This window comes from Rhinatrema bivittatum, unplaced genomic scaffold (assembly GCF_901001135.1).
Source record: "Rhinatrema bivittatum unplaced genomic scaffold, aRhiBiv1.1, whole genome shotgun sequence".
Taxonomy (NCBI): domain Eukaryota; kingdom Metazoa; phylum Chordata; class Amphibia; order Gymnophiona; family Rhinatrematidae; genus Rhinatrema; species Rhinatrema bivittatum.
The window spans coordinates 1-16,548 of NW_021821293.1; the positions used below are offsets into that span (position 1 = coordinate 1).

The following is a 16,548-nucleotide window of genomic DNA, read 5'->3' on the forward strand; positions in this document are numbered from 1 at the left end:
AAGGAAAGTTCTAGGAGGGGCCTGCAGGCCCGACAAAACAGGATCCCCCGAAGAAGGATCCGTCACCGGCTGTGGAACCTATCTAGTTCCTGTAGCACGAGGAATCAAAGGGTCTAGCTCCTCCTTACGAAATAACCGGAGCACCCGCGGATCATCCCCCTCCACCAGCAGCATTGTCAACATCATCGCTCGTATCCACCGGGGAGGGGTCCGGAAGCACGGACCCCGGAATGGAAGGCTCCGGTAGCTCAGCATCAGGAGCGGGACGGGAAGGCTGGGTCCTAGGAGCCCCTTGATCCTCCGCAGGCCTTGGGATCTTAGCTGGAAGAGAATATTGCCCATCCAAGTCTGCCTCAGCCTCCATATAAGCTTTGTGAAGCAGTAAAATAAACTGAGAAGAAAATGGGTGCTGTCTCTTTAAAGCCCCCGCCCCCCCCCCCCCCCCGGAGGCACGGCAGGAGGAGGAGAAGAATCATGTCCCAAATTGCGAGGCCTTTGGGGGCTTAACGTAGGCGGAGAAATTAGCCAGAAATCCCCTCCCCCTGAGCATCTGAGCCCTGCGCAGCATCGAGGCCAGAAATCGGGCAAAATGGCCGCCATGCCCGCGCTTGTCAGGGACGGGGCAGGCCTCTCCTTGTGAACTGTCTGACTGCAGCCTAAGCCACGTGATCATGGCAACGCTGATCTTTTCCCTGCAATCGGCAGCTGCGAAGGCCCCTCGCCCCCGGGGATACAGCGGGAGCAGAGGCCTTCGCGAGAGAGCCGCGCTGCCGGCTCTCCACACGCTGCACATTGCAATCCTTGCGGCATGGCAATTTAAGCCGTAAGAAGAAAATCAGCTGACTGAAGCAATTCACCCCTTCCGGAGCCCTGGGAGTTTTCAGCAGGCTCGCTCTGTTTAAAAGGCTTATCCTTTGTCTTTTACTTATGTATTTATTTATTTTTCAGAGATACTCAACCAGGGGAATGTACATCCCTGGGCTTAATATACAATTTGTAGCTCCCACCGGAGGAATTAAGACATCTCTGGCACTGCACAGGGGGGTAGGGACCGGCCCACTGGTAAATCCCCCCCCAACTCACCAGGCTGTGTCAATATTCTCTGGGTATTAAGGCCAAGGTCAGGAGCCCAGCCTTGCCTGCTATTACAAAGTGATCCCCTTTTTTTTTTTTTTTACTACTTACTACAAGTTGATCTAGTCGAAGGTACTAAGGTTAGGAAACCCCCTTCACTTATTAATCAATCAAATAAAGAATTTTGCAAAGGATCAGGACTGCAGGTTATGCCATCCTTCATCTGCTGGAGTCAGAGAAATACTGAAGGATCGCAGGTGGCACACAGGGTTATCTGGGGGTGCTTTTCAGCTTTTCTCTGACTCCATCTGCTGGAAAGGAGGCATAACCCAGCGGTCTGGACTGAACCTGGTACGTACACGAAAAGAGGCATTATGACATTCTCTGTTTTATTTTCCATTCCCTTCTTAATAATTCTTAACATTCTGTTTGCTTTTTTGACTGCCACAGCACACTGGGCCAATGATTGCAATGTATTATCCACTATGACACCTGATCTCTTTCCTGGGTGGTAACTCCTAAGATAGAACCTAACATTGTGTAACTACAACAAAGATTATTTTTACCTATATGCATCATTTTGCACTTGTCCACGTTAAATTTCATCTGCCATTTGGAAGCCCATCTTCCAGTCTCGCAAGGATCTCTGCAATTGATCACAATCTGCTTGAGATTTCACTACTCTGCATAATTTTGTGTCATCCACAAATTTGATCACCTCACTCATTGTACCCCTTTCCAGATCACTTAAAAATATATTAAAAAGCACCAGTCCAAGTACAGACCCCTAAGGTTCTCCATGGTTTACCTTTTTCCACTGTGAAAACTAACCATTTAATCCTACTCTCTGTTTCCTGTTACAGAATTACTAACTGAAAACAACAAAGGTGAGTCAACTAAAGGTATATGATTAGAAGAATAACCTTAGTTTTACTGAGATTTAACAATAGCCTATGATGAGATAGCCATGTCCTAACTGAAAAATATAGAGGGATAGTAAATATTGAGTGGCTTGCCATGAAGCTTGCTTTGGAAACATGAACAGTAAACTATCTGTGAGTATAAGGTAGATATTCAAAAGAAAGCTGGGCTCCTATTTTCAGTGGAACCTAGAATTCTAAGTTTTCAGCTAAAAATTCACCTAAATTTAGGATTGTTTTTCATTTTCCTAAATTTAGGCCCCTAAGTTAAGTGTCTAGTGCTGAAAGTCAATGTTAAATATCTAATTTTTTCCCACCCTAACTCCACTCCTGTAGGTATCCAATTTTCAGGAACCTAAATTTAGGCATTTGGCCCTACTGTAGTACATTTTCAAAAGAATCAATTTAAGAACCTAACTCTAAAGTTAGACATCTAAGTCCTTTAAAAACTGACATCTGGGTGTCACTGTTGTGGGATGGCTGAATGAGCACAACATGGCAAACTAGTAAGCCTACAATATCACATACCTTATGTGGACAAGCATGCATGAAAAAATTTATCAATTTGAAAAACAAAGTAATAGGATTTGATGAACTCATTTTGCTAATTAAATTAATGCAACTGAACTGGATGGCAATGAAGCACTGAGTATCTGTATGAGAGGAGTTCAGCCCATACCAGCAGTGATATAAACTGCTTTAGGCTTCCATGAATGCTTTGAGGTTACATGCACAGAGTGGCAATTACCATCCTAAACAGCAATGAGTAGATGTTTATTAATTAAACAGAATTCTAAACTGCCTGCAAGAACCAATTCTCCTCCTACTAGAAACTTTGAAAGCAACTTTCAATGGCTGAAATACTTCTTTTAAATAAAAGTAAGGATTCAGATGTCATGGGCAGACACCCTAGGAAAGATGTTCTTTCAACTGTCTCATACTATGCAGCTTACCTTGCTGGCCGCATGCTCTCATGTCTCTGCTGGAAGGAGGGAGAAGGAGTGACAGCCTCCAAAGCTGACTGATTAACCCTTGCTGCAATTTCCTACAGTGAAAAAATAAAAACCCTGGGCTGTGGAAGATTATAGAACTTTATGGCATGCTCATAGGCAAACTATCAATTCCAAACTATGCATCTTCTGCTCACAAATATTGTATATCAATATCAAACCTATCAGATGAAAATTAGTATCTGTTTGTTCTTGATCTAGTTTGTAATTTTTACTTTAACGTTTTCCTAATTTATGTTTGCCTTAATAATCAGCTAGAGAACTTACTTCTGCATTTTCACTCAGATATATCCGTTTTGAAATGTTATTTATTGTGCAAATCCACTAAAAGAAAAACAGGTAAAAATCAGATTAAACATTTCAAAACTGCCAGGTCAATCATACTTTATTCCCTTTTCACTCTTGCATCTTCCAACTTAAAACACAGCACTAGTTTGTTTTATGTTAGATAAGTCACTTAAAAATTAACACAAAACCACCACAAACCTTTTTCACACTGAAGTTTACTAATGTTCTGAGGAGTTTTTAGTGCTTAAAGTTTTCAAAAGCTTTTTCTACTTAGGTTCATACTATTATGCTTAGCTCTATCTGAACTCCTTGCAGGTAGAACATTAGAACATGTAACAGCTAAGTGAAATATCAACAGCAGATATTTAAAAATAGGGAGTGTGGCCATTCTAAGAAAAGATATATACCAGATTCAAGAAGTATAAAAACATAGATCTAAAATATATTATGATAAAATAAGAAAGACAAGAACGGGCCTAGAAGAGGAAGTAACAGACATAAGGATATGGTTAAGCTGATATTTTGAGAAATCCAGCTCTGAAATGACAGATACCAATAACTCGATGCCCCAACTCTGGAGGGTTAGAAAGCAGTAACAGCACCATGCATCTTAGCCAAGGCTGCAAGAAGCACATTTGCTAAACATAGAGCAAAACTGTACTGCATACCACCTTACCTCTTCACTATCTTTTCTGCTCTCTGCTTGCAAAATTACAGCCCTGAAAGAAAAATAAGTTTCAGAAACTGCTCTTCAACCCAAATCATTCTTTAATATTGAAATAGGCTACAATTACTATATCCAATTTACCTTTTTATCAGTTAAAAATGGTGTACCCTACATGCGGCTAGTCTATTTAGGATCTTAAAATCCTAGAAAAACAGAGCTGAAAGGAACAAGAGGGCATCCTGTCCATCTCCTAGACTCCAGGCAAATTCCACTCTGTCTGTATCATTCCAGTCAAATATAAGTACAGTGGCTTGCAAAAGTTTTCGACCCACTAAAATGCTGAGATTACTTACCTGATAATCTCCTTTTCCTTAGTGTAGACAGATGGACTCAGAACAAGTGGGTATAGTGTGCTCGTGCTAGCAGTTGGAGACAGATCTGACGTCAGCACGGGTACATATACCCCCACAGGAAGTGAAGCAACTCAGTAATCTTCCTTGCAAAAGCTGTTATGGATATATGTGTACTGACTGATCAATGAATTAGTGAAACAGGATTCCCCTGACCGATTGATAGTAGCTGGAGACCGCCAGCGCTTCCAACCGGAAGGCGTCGACACCTGGTAGAGTGGACGCTCTTATGTAAGAAACTGACATGGCTTACCTTGAATTGGTGAAACCCATGTACACCGGCAGCCGGGCGGGATGCTGAGTCCATCTGTCTACACTAAGGAAAAGGAGATTATCAGGTAAGTAATCTCAGCATTCCTAGCGTGTAGCCAGATGGACTCAGAACAAGTGGGATGTACAAAAGCTTTACTCCCGGACTGGGCGGGAGGCTGCCTGAGGACCGCGTAGGACTGCCCTCGCAAATGCTGTCCCCTCCCTGGCCTGGACAATCCAGACGGTAAAATCTGGAAAAGGTATGGAGGGAGGACCATGTCGCCGCCTTACATATTTCTGCGGGCGACAGCATCCTCGATTCTGCACAAGATGCTGCTGCGCTCTGGTAGAATGAGCCTTGACCTGTAAAGGGTGGTGACTTTCCGGCCTCTACGTAGGCCGCTCTGATAACTTCTTTAATCCAACGGGCTATGGTAGGCTGAGAGGCCGCTTCCCCTTACTTCTTCCCGCTGTGAAGGACGAACAGATGGTCCGTCTTTCTTACTGCTTCTGTCTGTTCCAGGTATCTGGGTAGCAATCTGCCGATGTCGAGATGGCGTAGCAAACGCCCTTCTTCTGATTTCTTTCAAGCCCGTCGTGGTTGGCAAAGATATGGTTTGGTTGAGGTGAAATTGTGAGACCAACTTTAGGCAAAAAGGAGGGAACCGTGCGAAGATAGATAGCCTCAGGAGTGATTCTGAGAAGGGATCACTGCAGGACAGCGCTTGTATCTCTTAGATGCGGCGTGCGGAACACACTGCCAGCAAGAACACCATCTTCAAAAGTTAGCGAACGGAGAGACAGGCCCGAAGGGGGTCTGAAAGTGGATCCCGCGAGGAAATCCAAAACTATGTTGAGGTTCCACATGGGCACTGGCCACTTCAGTGGCGGACGAAGGTGCTTGACTCCTTTCAGGAAGCGGGAAACATCTGGGTGCGTGGCAATGGTCTTGCCATCCCTCCTGGGACTGTAGCAAGACAGCGCAGCCACCTGAACCTTGATGGAGCTTAGGGAGAGACCCTTCTGAAGCCCATCCTGAAGGAAATCCAGAACAATAGGGATTGTGGTCGCATGTGGATTGGTGCCATGAGTGTCGCACCAGGCTTCAAATACTCTCCAGATCCTTATGTAGGTGAGGGATGTGGAAACTTGCGAGCTCGGAGGAGTGTATCTATCACCGGCTCCGAGTAACCTCTTTTCTTCAGTCTAGCCCTCTCAATGGCCAGACCGTAAGAGAGAATTGAGCCGGATCCTCGTGGAGGATGGGACCTTGACGAAGCAGGTCCCTGAGAGGAGGCAGGGGAAGGGGCTCCCCTGCCAGTAGTCTTCTCATGTCCGCGTACCAAGGTCTTCTGGGCCAGTCTGGTGCCACTAGAAGAACTAGGCCTCTGTGTCTCTGAATCTTGTGAAGCAGGGCGCCCAGCAGGGGGCACGGAGGAAAGGCGTATAGCAGAGTCCCTGGAGGCCATGGCTGAACCAGGGCGTCGATCCCGTGAGAGAACGGATCTCGCTTGCGGCTGAAGTATCTGGGTACTTGAGCATTGGACCTGTCCGCTAACAGGTCCATGTCCGGAATCCCCCACTGATCCACGATCATCTGGAAGGGTGGGGGATAGCTGCCACTCTCTCCCGGATTTAGGCTTTCCCTGCTGAGGAAGTCGGCCGCGGTGTTCTCTTCCAGCAATGTGGACGGCGGAGATGTCCTGGAGATTCGCCTCTGCCCAAGCCATCAGCGGGGCTATCTCTAGGGACACCTGTTGGCTTCTGGTTCCGCCTTGTTGATTGATGTATGCCACCGTGGTGGTGTTGTCGGACATCACTCTGACTGCTCTGTTCCTCAGTCTGTGGGCAAATCGCAGGCATGCGAATCGGACTGCTTGTGCCTCTAGACGGTTGATGTTCCACCCCGACTCTTCTCTGTTCCACTGCCCTTGGGCGGTAAGCTCTTCGCAGTGTGCTCCCCATCTGCTCAGGCTGGCATCTGTGGTGAGCAGAGTCCATGTGGGGGAGGAACATCTTCGACCCCCTGCTCGTTGTGGTCGGACTGCAACCACCACCGTAGCTGGGTCCGCAGTCTGGCTGGTAGAGGTAGATGCACGGAGTAATTCCGGAAGTGAGGGCTCCATCGAGAGAGGAGGGAGTGTTGTAGTGGTCTCATATGGGCCCTTGCCCAGGTACCACTTCCAGGGTGGATGCCATGAGACCGAGAACCTGCAGATAGTCCCAAGCTATGGGCCGACTGGCTCCCATCAGGGACCGTAGACGCGTCTGGAGTTTTAAAACCTCCTCTTGGTAGTGAGGCTGACTTTGTCTGCCTGAGTGTCGAACTGGACTCCCAGGTATTCCAGTGATTGGGAAGGCTGTAGGCAACTCTTGCTTAGGTTGACTACCCATCCCAGGCTTTCCAGAAGGGCGATCACTCTGTCGGTTGCCCGATGGCTCTCCTCTCGTGATTTCGCTCTGATCAGCCAATTGTCTAGGTAGGGATGGACAAGGATTCCTTCCCGTCTGAGCGCCGCTGCTACTGCTACGATCACCTTGGTGAAGGTCCGCGGCGCCGTGGCTAACCTGAAGGGCAAAGCCCGGAATTGGAAGTGTTGTCCAGAACCTTGAAGCGTAGGTAGCGCTGATGATCCTGATGGATCGGGATATGCAGGTAGGCTTCTGATAAGTCTAAGGCCGTGAGGAATTCCCCTGGCTGTACTGCGGTCTTGACTGAGCGCAGAGTTTCCATGCGAAACCTCGGGACCCTTAAGTATCGGTTGACTGACTTGAGGTCCAATACGGGCCAGAAAGTGCCCTCTTTCTTGGGTACCATGAAATAAATGGAATAGTGCCCAGAATCCATTTCCCATGCAGGTACTGGGATTATGGCTTTCAAGGACAGGAGCCTTGCCAGTGTAGCTTCTAATGCTGCTTTCTTGTGGATTGGACACGGAGATTCCACGAACCTGTCCGGAGGGATGTGATGGAAGTCCAGAAAATACCCCTCTCGGATGATGGCGAGGACCCACTGGTCCGACGTAATCTCGACCCACCTGGGGTAGAAGAGGGTTAACCTGCCCCCTATGGCTTTGACCCCTGGATGGATCGGCTGATTCTCATTGGAGGGTACGGCCGGGACCCAAACCCGAGCCGGCTCCCCTCTTGCGCTGCTTGGTCCAAAAGGACTGGTTCCTGGCCTGAGGACGAGGCGCCTGGTAGCGACTCCTATAGGGAGTGAAGCGTTGGGAGCTTCTACCTCTGGAGGACCTTGGAAAGGTGCGCTGGTTCCTCTTGGACCTGTCTTCCGGTAGTCGAGGTACTGGAGAGGCACCCCATGTGCTGGCCAGTTTATCTAGGTCGCTGCCAAACAGAAGAGACCCCTTGAACGGCATTCTAGTGAGACGTGTCTTAGAAGGGGCGTCGGCTGACCAGTTTCATATCCAGAGCTGCCTCCTGGCTGCTACTGAGGATGAGACCCCCTTGGCTGTCGTATGGACTAGTTCGGAGGCGGCATCCGTAAGGAACAAGAGAGCCGACTCCATGTCAGCAGCCGGGGCATTGTTCCTGACCTGTGACAAACAGGAACGCGTTACCACGGTGCAGCAGGTTGCGATTCGCAAAGACAGAGCTGCTTACCTCAAAGGTGTGTTTCAGGATGGCGTCCAGGCGTCGGTCATGAGCATCCTTGAGGGCCGCCCCCCTCCACTGGAATGGTGGTGCGCTTGACCACAGTGCTAACCAAGGCGTCCACCTGAGGGCACGCCAGCATATCCTTGACTGCCGGTCCAGGGGGTACATGCCGGACAGGGCCCGACCCCCTTTGAATAAGGCCTCCGGCGCTTCCACTCCAGATCGATCAGCTGTTGCACCGCTTGCAGGAAGGGAAAATGGCGGGCTGTGGGACGAAGACCCTCCAGCAGGGGGTTCTGCGTAGATGCCTCCATAGTGCTGGGGCCTGGAATAGCCAACTCCGTCAGGCACTGAGAGACCAGGTCGGAGAGATCCTCCTTGGGAAAGAACCACCTCATAGTTCGATATGGCTCTATCCCCGAGGGAAGTTCTCCCTCCTCAGGGGGGTTCTGACTCGTCCTCCGAGACATCAGGGTCCGCATGAGCGGGACTGCCCGGAGGCGGATGCCCACAATAAGGGCGAGAAGGGCCAGGGGTAGGGTCAGCCGGAGCGGCAGCAGGGCCTGGACGGACGCTGACTGCATCTGTACAAAGGCGTGGATCCCCTTAAATAAGTCAACCCAGGAAATGGAAGCGGTCTCTAGCCGTCGGGGTACTAGGTCCCCCGGAATTCCTGGCTGTTCAGGGGCACCCCGCTAGATCCGGGGTGGCCCCTGGGGAACTGTTGGTAACCTCGGTTGAGACTGGTCCTGGCCCAAGGCTCCCACGGCCTCCTCACATTGGGCACAAAGGGAGTCTGGCTCCTCGCTCTGCGTGGCTCTAAGCTAGCACGCTGAGCATAGGCCAAGAGCTTTCACGCCGGAAGCAGGAGGCGCCTCCCCTGGAAATGCCGGGGCGTTCAAGTGTTCCATCGCTGTGAATGCCGGGCGCCGGCTTATACCAATAATATGCGCTTAATAATATACAATATGCGCTCAAGAATATGCGTTCAGCACTATGCGTTCAAATAACGTACAATATGCGCTCAATATACATATGCGCTCAAGAATATGCGTTCAGCACTACGCGCTCAATAATATACAGCATGCGCTTAAGAATATGCGTTCAGCTATATGCGCTCAAGAACAAACGATATGCGCTCAAATATACAGTATGCGCTCAAATTATGCGTACAGCACTATGCGCTCAATAATATGCGCACAAAAACATACGCTTAGTAATGTATGTGCTGTGTTGTGCGCCTCTCCACAGGCGCCTATCCTGGGTGCTTAATACCTTAACAAGGCTAACAAAATGGCGACCTCCACGGCGTGTCGTCCACCGGCAACGCCGCCAATCCTCGTACCTCGGAGACCAAAAGTAAGAGATGTACGCCTTACCTGATCTTCGGCGCTTCCCGGCTGTAACCCGGGCGGTCTCCGGCTGCGGGGGGAGAGGGGAAATACCTTCACCGCCGCGCTCGAGGAAATGCACCCGCTGCCTCTAAGCCGCCGAACTCATCTCGCTCGGGGCTAAGTCCACGCCAGGACCGAGGCGCCTCTCAGCCAGGCCTGAGCCCTTCTCGCTCGGAGGCTAGATCCCTGCCGCGATTCGGCCACCGGGCCGAGGCCTAAACCGCCGAGGGATCGCGGAAATCACCTCAGGAAACTCAACTGGGGGAGGGACCCGAGGGTATCACCGCAGGAGTGCGGGGCTCGTCGGTATCTTCTCAAGAATTTAGAAGTCAAAAGTAGAAAGTAGAAAGTAGATTTGGAAAACACGCTCAGCGAGCGTGCAGGAGCTCCAAACTGCTTTGGAGACGGAAATTACTGAGTTGCTTCACTTCCTGTGGGGGTATATGTACCCGTGCTGACGTCAGATCCGTCTCCAACTGCTAGCACGAGCACACTATACCCACTTGTTCTGAGTCCATCTGGCTACACGCTAGGAAATCAGCAATTTGTGTTGATTAAAAATGACACACAGATTGTTCCAGATAGTATGTTTATTGCAAACCAGTATGCTCTTAAAGTAAATTTCCAATGTCACAATTCATTATTTCTCTGCATTTTTGTAAAATAAAATTAAAAACCAAAAAATGCTTCAGACTAGCACTTGGTAGAACCACCTTTTGCTGCAATAACAGCTTTGTCTGTTAAGGTAAGTTTCTACCAGCTTTGCACACTGTTTGGAAGTGATTTTTGCACATTTTTGCTGGCAGATTTGCTCCAGGTTGTTCAGGTTGGTTGGATGACACTTTTAGACTGCAATTTTCAAATAGTGTCATAGATTCTTGATTGGATTGGGATCTGGGCTTTGAATTGGCCATTGTAGAACATTCACCTTTTTGTTGTACAACCACTTCTGTGTTGCTTTAGCCTTGTGCTTGGGATCATCTTTTCTGCTCTCCTGCTAAAAGGTGAACTTGCTCCCAAGTTTTAGTTTTGGGTTTTTTTAGCAGACTGAAGCAGGTTGTACCACTCATCCATCCTTCAATGTTAACAAGATGCCCAGTCCCTGCTGAGGAAAAACATCCCCATAACATGATCTGCCACCACCATACTTTACTGTTGGAATGGTGTTTGCTGAGGAATGGACAGTGTTAGGTTTGTTCTTTATCACTCAACACACAATTAAACTCTGGAATTTGTTGCCAGAAGATGTGGTTAGTGCAGTTAGTATAGATGTGTTTAAAAAAGGATTGGATAAGTTCTTGGAGGAGAGGTCCATTACTTGCTATTAAGTTGACTTAGATAATAACCACCGCTATTACTAGCAATGGTAACATGGAATAGACTTAGTTTTTGGGTACTTGCCAGGTTCTTATGGCCTGGATTGGCCACTGTTGGAAACAGGATGCTGGGCTTGATGGACCCTTGGTCTGACCCAGTATGGCATGTTCTTATGTTCTTAATTTGGCCAAAAAGCTTCATTTTTGTATCATCTGACCACAAAACCTTATCCCACATTTTAGCTGGGTCACTCTGAGGCTTTCAGGCAAACTCCAGACGTGCTTTGATGTGGTTTGTCTTCAGTAAGGCTTCTTTCTAGCCACCTTCCTATGCAGGACAATTGTATGCAGAGTTCTTGATATGGTTGACTGGTGCACCTCCTCCACTCGTCTCAGCCACTGAACTCTGTAGCTCCTTCAAAGTGATTGTTGGCCTCTCTGTGACTTCCCTCACAAGTCTCCTTCATGCTCTGATGCTGAGTTTTGAAGGAAGGCCTTGTCTAAGCAGTGTTTGGGTGGTATGATGCAGCTTCCATTTTCTCACAATTGATCCAACAACGCTCACTAGGATAGTGGTTCTCAACCTTTTTTCTATCCTGACACACCTGACAAATGATGTTCATATGCGTGACACATTTCACACTACATTTAACAGCTATACTAAAAAAAAATATATATATATAATAATAATCCTAGGTATTTTATTGTTGAAAATGATACAGAAGATAACATTCTTTAATTTCAATAACTGCTTTTAAATATCATTAAAGGTTATATTTTTCACAAACATTTTAATCTTTGCATATTGCATCAGTGAGAAATCTGTGACCGATGTGCATATGCAGCACACAGTTTTGTTTTTTTTTGATATAGACAAATTCTCATGCTTTTCAGTGTCAATCTCAGAAAGTTCTGATCTCTTCTGGAGGTTATACAGAGCAGTTATAAACATTTCCCCTTTCAACTCAACATACAAAAAATATATTCAAATTCTAGTATCCCCTCAAAAATAGTCCTTCAAAATCCCTTCCCTGCCAGCCACTTTGTGAAATAACATGAAAAACAGCTAAAAAGACATTTAGAAATGATATAGCATACCAGCCATACTAGGTGCCCACGCCTGAACAGCAACAACTTTACCTATGAAAAAGCAAGACTGCAAATATAGAACACAAGTACATTTACTATTGGAAAAACAAAGAAAGCCAGACTGCTCTAGATTCCTACACAGAATCGAAATCCTAGTTAGCAGAATCCCTCACCTCTGTCAAACATGCAGAATGCAGACTGACTCTTATGTAATACAGAATAAAAGACCATAAATTATAAACAAGCATACAGAGAAAAACTGAAACTCCTAGAAGCGAGAGGGGGAGGAGTGATGAGATGGCGGGGCAGGATACAGCATGTCTGCAACATTTCTGGCTTGGATTGATGGTGGAAGTGATTGCCAGGGTTGAGGGAAAAGCAGTAACAGAGAGTGGTGATGAGGGATTTTAAGTACCAGCTCCTTACTCTGCACTCTCTTCAAGCAGCAAGCACATGTGTCTGTTATAGAAAGCATAGGCTTGCTGTGTCAAAGTTTTGGTGACACACCAATGTGTCTCGACACACTGGTTGAGAACCACTGCACTAGGATATATCCAAGCACTTGGATATTATTTTATAGCCTTTTCCTATCTTGTGCATGTAATTTCCTTAGAATGTTTGTTGGTCTTCATTATACAAATATTAATAACTTAGAATGTGCTACTACCTTTACATCATTGCCATACTCAATTCCTTTCTCAAACTGCCTTTGCCTCACCCTTCATTCTCTGCCCAGACTATGGCTAACTTCTTCCACTACAAAGGTCACAAAAGTAGTCTTAACCAAATCATTCCTACCTCGCCCTTACCCTAATTCATTCCTCACCCCTGCCACTCTCTCCTCCTCTTCTAAAATCACATTACAGGAAACTGACCATCTTCTTTCCTCCTCCTAACTCACTACTTGTTCTCTGACCTCATTTCCACTCAGCTCTGTTTCTCCTGCAGTCACCCCTTCTGTCATATACTCACGTTGCCCTGCAACTATTCCTGTTGCCTTCAAACATGCTGTGATCATGCCACTCCTCAAAAAATCCTCACTTGATCCTACCTGCCCTGCTATCATGCCATCTCCCTCTTCCTTTTCACATCCAAACTACTCGAACATGCAGTTCACCTCTGCTGTCTTAACTTTTTCATTTCGAGCCATTTTTGATTCACTCTAGTCTGGTATTAGTCTTCTACATGCCACAGAAACAGTCCTTGCCAAAGTTTCTAATTTCCTGTTTATGGCTAAAATCAAAGGTCTTTTACTTGATATTTATCCTCCTTGACCTATCTGCTGCTCTATCCTCACTTGAGTTTTGGATGCCATCCTGTCTTCTCTTTTTACTTCTTCCATTGTAATTTTAGCGTGTTCTCTGATGGATCTTTCTCTGCTGTCATCCCACTATCAATTGGTGTGCCTTACGGCTCTGACCTGGGCCCTCTTCTCTTTATACACTAATTTCCTTGGTGCTCTGATTTCCTCTCATGGCTTTCAGTACCATCCTTATGCTGACGACTCCCACATCTACCTTTACACCTGAAGTTTCATTAGAAATCCAGTCCCAAACCTCAGCCTGCTTGTCCGACATTGCTACCTGGATATCCCACCACCATCTTAAAAACTTAATATGAGCAAGCTTTCTCCTTCCCCCTTTCTCTATTTCATTGGATGATATTGTCAACTTCCCAGTTCCCTCAACCCAAACCTTAGTTACCTTAGACTCCTTGTTTTCCTTTTCTGCTAAAATGTGTCATTTCTCTCTCTAACAAATCACCAAAGTCCATCCCTTCCTTTCTGAACACACTAGCAGAACCCTTATCCACTTTCTCATCACCTTCTGCTTAAATTACTGTGACCTACTGCTCACAGGTCTCCCAGTGAATCATCTCTCTCCACTACAAGCTATCCAAAATTCAGCTGCATGACATCTTTTGCCAATACTGCTACATCCATATAACCCCGTCTCAAGTCTAGACATTCGTTCAAGAGTGTTCACCACCACCCTTCTCTTATCTCTCCCTACACCTCTCCTTGTGAGCTTCTCTTATCAGGCAAGTCACTCTTATCTATGCCCTTCTCCTCCACTGTCAACTGTTTCCCACCTTGTTACATCAACTCAGGAAGGCTTTTCCAACAAGTTGCTTCTTGCCTTAATCAAATCCAGTCTAAAAACACATCTTTTGGAAGCTTCTTTTAAAACTTAACACTCAATTATTGTGCTCACAGCCTTTTTGATTTTAACTATTTATTTAATAATTGAAATTTCCAAAGTCTCTTTAGTCCTGTATGTCTATCCTGATTAGACTGTAAACTTTACTGAGAAGGAGTAGTCTCTTAGGTGTTTTTGCACATTGCTGCATACACTGAGTAGTACGACAGAAGTGGTAAGTAGTAGTAGTCATCAAATTCAAAGGGGTGAACAAATAGGCTTCAATATGTGCTGCCCATACTAATCCACCTCGACCAAACAGGTTTTATAGTAAGTAGACAAAGGATTGATAATGTTAGGAGTACTCAATCTTGTCTGTTTAGCAAACAAGCAGCCCTTTGATACACTTCTATTGGCCCTGAAAGTGGAAAAAAAGTTTGACCATGCAGAATGGAATTGGTCTATTGTACATATTATATAAATTTGGGTTTGGAGTTCACTTTATAACATGGGTTAAGTTTATTTACTCTTGCCCAGAGGCGCAGGTATGAGTTAACAGTCATGTTTCCAAACCATTTTCATTGGGGAGAAGGACTAGGCAGGGCTGTCCACTTTGTTTGTTTGGTTTTTTTGCATTAGTTCTTGAACCATTAGCAACCAAAATTAGAGTTCATAAGGGTATAAAATGTTTCTTTTTTTTTTTTTTACTAAATCAGGAACTGAACATAAAATAGCCTTATTTTCAAACGATATTTTATTGTATATTTCGGATCCTTATTCTTCATTAAAGGCCATTATAACAATGCTTAGTGTTTTGGCAAGTTCTCGGATTATGACAATGCCTCTAAAACAGAAATCTTGAAACTGAAAGTTAGTAAAGAAGTAAAGGATAGTAAAGTCAAACACTACCACTTTAAATGGTCAGTCGATTTTAATTGGGAATTAATGTTTCCAGCAATTTTGAATGTTTATGTACCCTGAATTTTGTTCCTTTTTTCTCATTGCGGTCTCCATATACGCTTTCTTGGCTAGGTAAAGTAGAATCTATTAAAATGAATGCCAAGAATACTTCTTTTGGAGACTCTTCCAATTTACACTCCAGATAAGTTCTTTACTTCATTGAATTCAATGATATCTAAATGAATATGGCAATGGAAGCAGCCGAGAGTATCAAGTGTTATTGCCTAAAGACTGAGGGGTTAGATCTCCCAGATTTTATGCTTTACCAGCGAGCAGTACATTTAAAAAGAGTATAATAGTATGGCATACTTGCCCAGAGGAGAAACACTGGATTACATTAGAGAAGGACTGGGCTATCTTCTTGGGTATCGTTTACATGGTTTTCAAATACTTGGCAGCATCACCTCTTAACTGGGCCTACTTTGGCACTTGGAATCAATTGCTTATTATTATCAATTATCATTAATTCCATTCCCATAGTCTTCACTATGAGATAATCCAGATTTTCCAGAGCAATTTAACACATGAGGCTTTTGCACAAGGGGAAAGCTGCAGTTTGACAGAGTTAGTCAGATGTATAATATTTAGGGAAGTTCTTTCTATTGAGCAGCTGCAAATGTTAAGGAAGACAGAGTGCCAATGATCAAATATTTGCAACTTAAAAGGTTTTCTACAAAAAAATACAGTAATACAGAGCTGACAAAATGAGAACAGTTTGCCCTAAGTCCCTAACAAAGCAAGGGCCTAATTTCTATGCCTTATGGCATGGGTGGCCAACCCCAGTCCTTCAGGATATCCACAATGAATATGCATGAGATAGATTTGCATATAATGGAGGCAGTGCATGCAACTCTCTCTCATGCATATTCATCGTAGATGTCCTGAAAACCTGGTGTGTTTATGGCTCTTGAGGACCAGAGCTGGCCACCCCTGTTTTATGGCCTCCAAAAAAGGAAAAGGATACAATTAAGAAAATAAGAAGGGTGTTTTGGGAAGGGAAATAACCGATTCAAGTTAGGGGATAATTTTTCGTCAGATTAAAAAAAGAAATTCTGTATTTATTTATTTATAACTTTTTTTTTTTTTTTTTGTGACTCAAAACCTGATGTGCTCCTTACCACCCTTTCAGTGTCTCTGGTTTTGTGACTGTCAAAACTTTTCAACCTCCCAACATTGCAATGTTTCGGCGGCTCATCTCGCCTGCTTCAGGGGATTCTTCCTAATAATAAAAAACACACATACTATCACACTATTCCCTTACAGAAAATTTTTTTTTGTAAAATGATAAAAAAAAAATTTTCTGTAAGGGAATAGTGTGATAGTATGTGTGTTTTTTATTATTAGGAAGAATCCCCTGAAGCAGGCGAGATGAGCCGCCGAAACATTGCAATGTTGGGAGGTTGAAAAGTTTTGAC

The 16,548-nt window shown here is 45.4% G+C and overlaps 1 protein-coding gene across 1 annotated transcript in view; it reads right to left on the reverse strand.

Annotated features, from left to right (window-relative positions):
• Positions 1–2,947: 2,947 nt before the first annotated feature.
• The window catches only part of LOC115082576 (DCC-interacting protein 13-alpha-like), a gene marked incomplete at its 3' end in the record, with an annotated part of 79,587 nt that continues 65,986 nt past the window's right edge, over positions 2,948–16,548 (reverse strand). Inside the window, exons 12-14 of the mRNA XM_029586794.1 lie at positions 3,969–4,011; positions 3,272–3,328; positions 2,948–3,039 (exon numbers count right to left, since the gene is read on the reverse strand). Coding sequence (XP_029442654.1) covers positions 2,948–3,039; positions 3,272–3,328; positions 3,969–4,011 — 192 coding nt within the window. The remainder of the gene's footprint in view (positions 3,040–3,271; positions 3,329–3,968; positions 4,012–16,548) is intronic.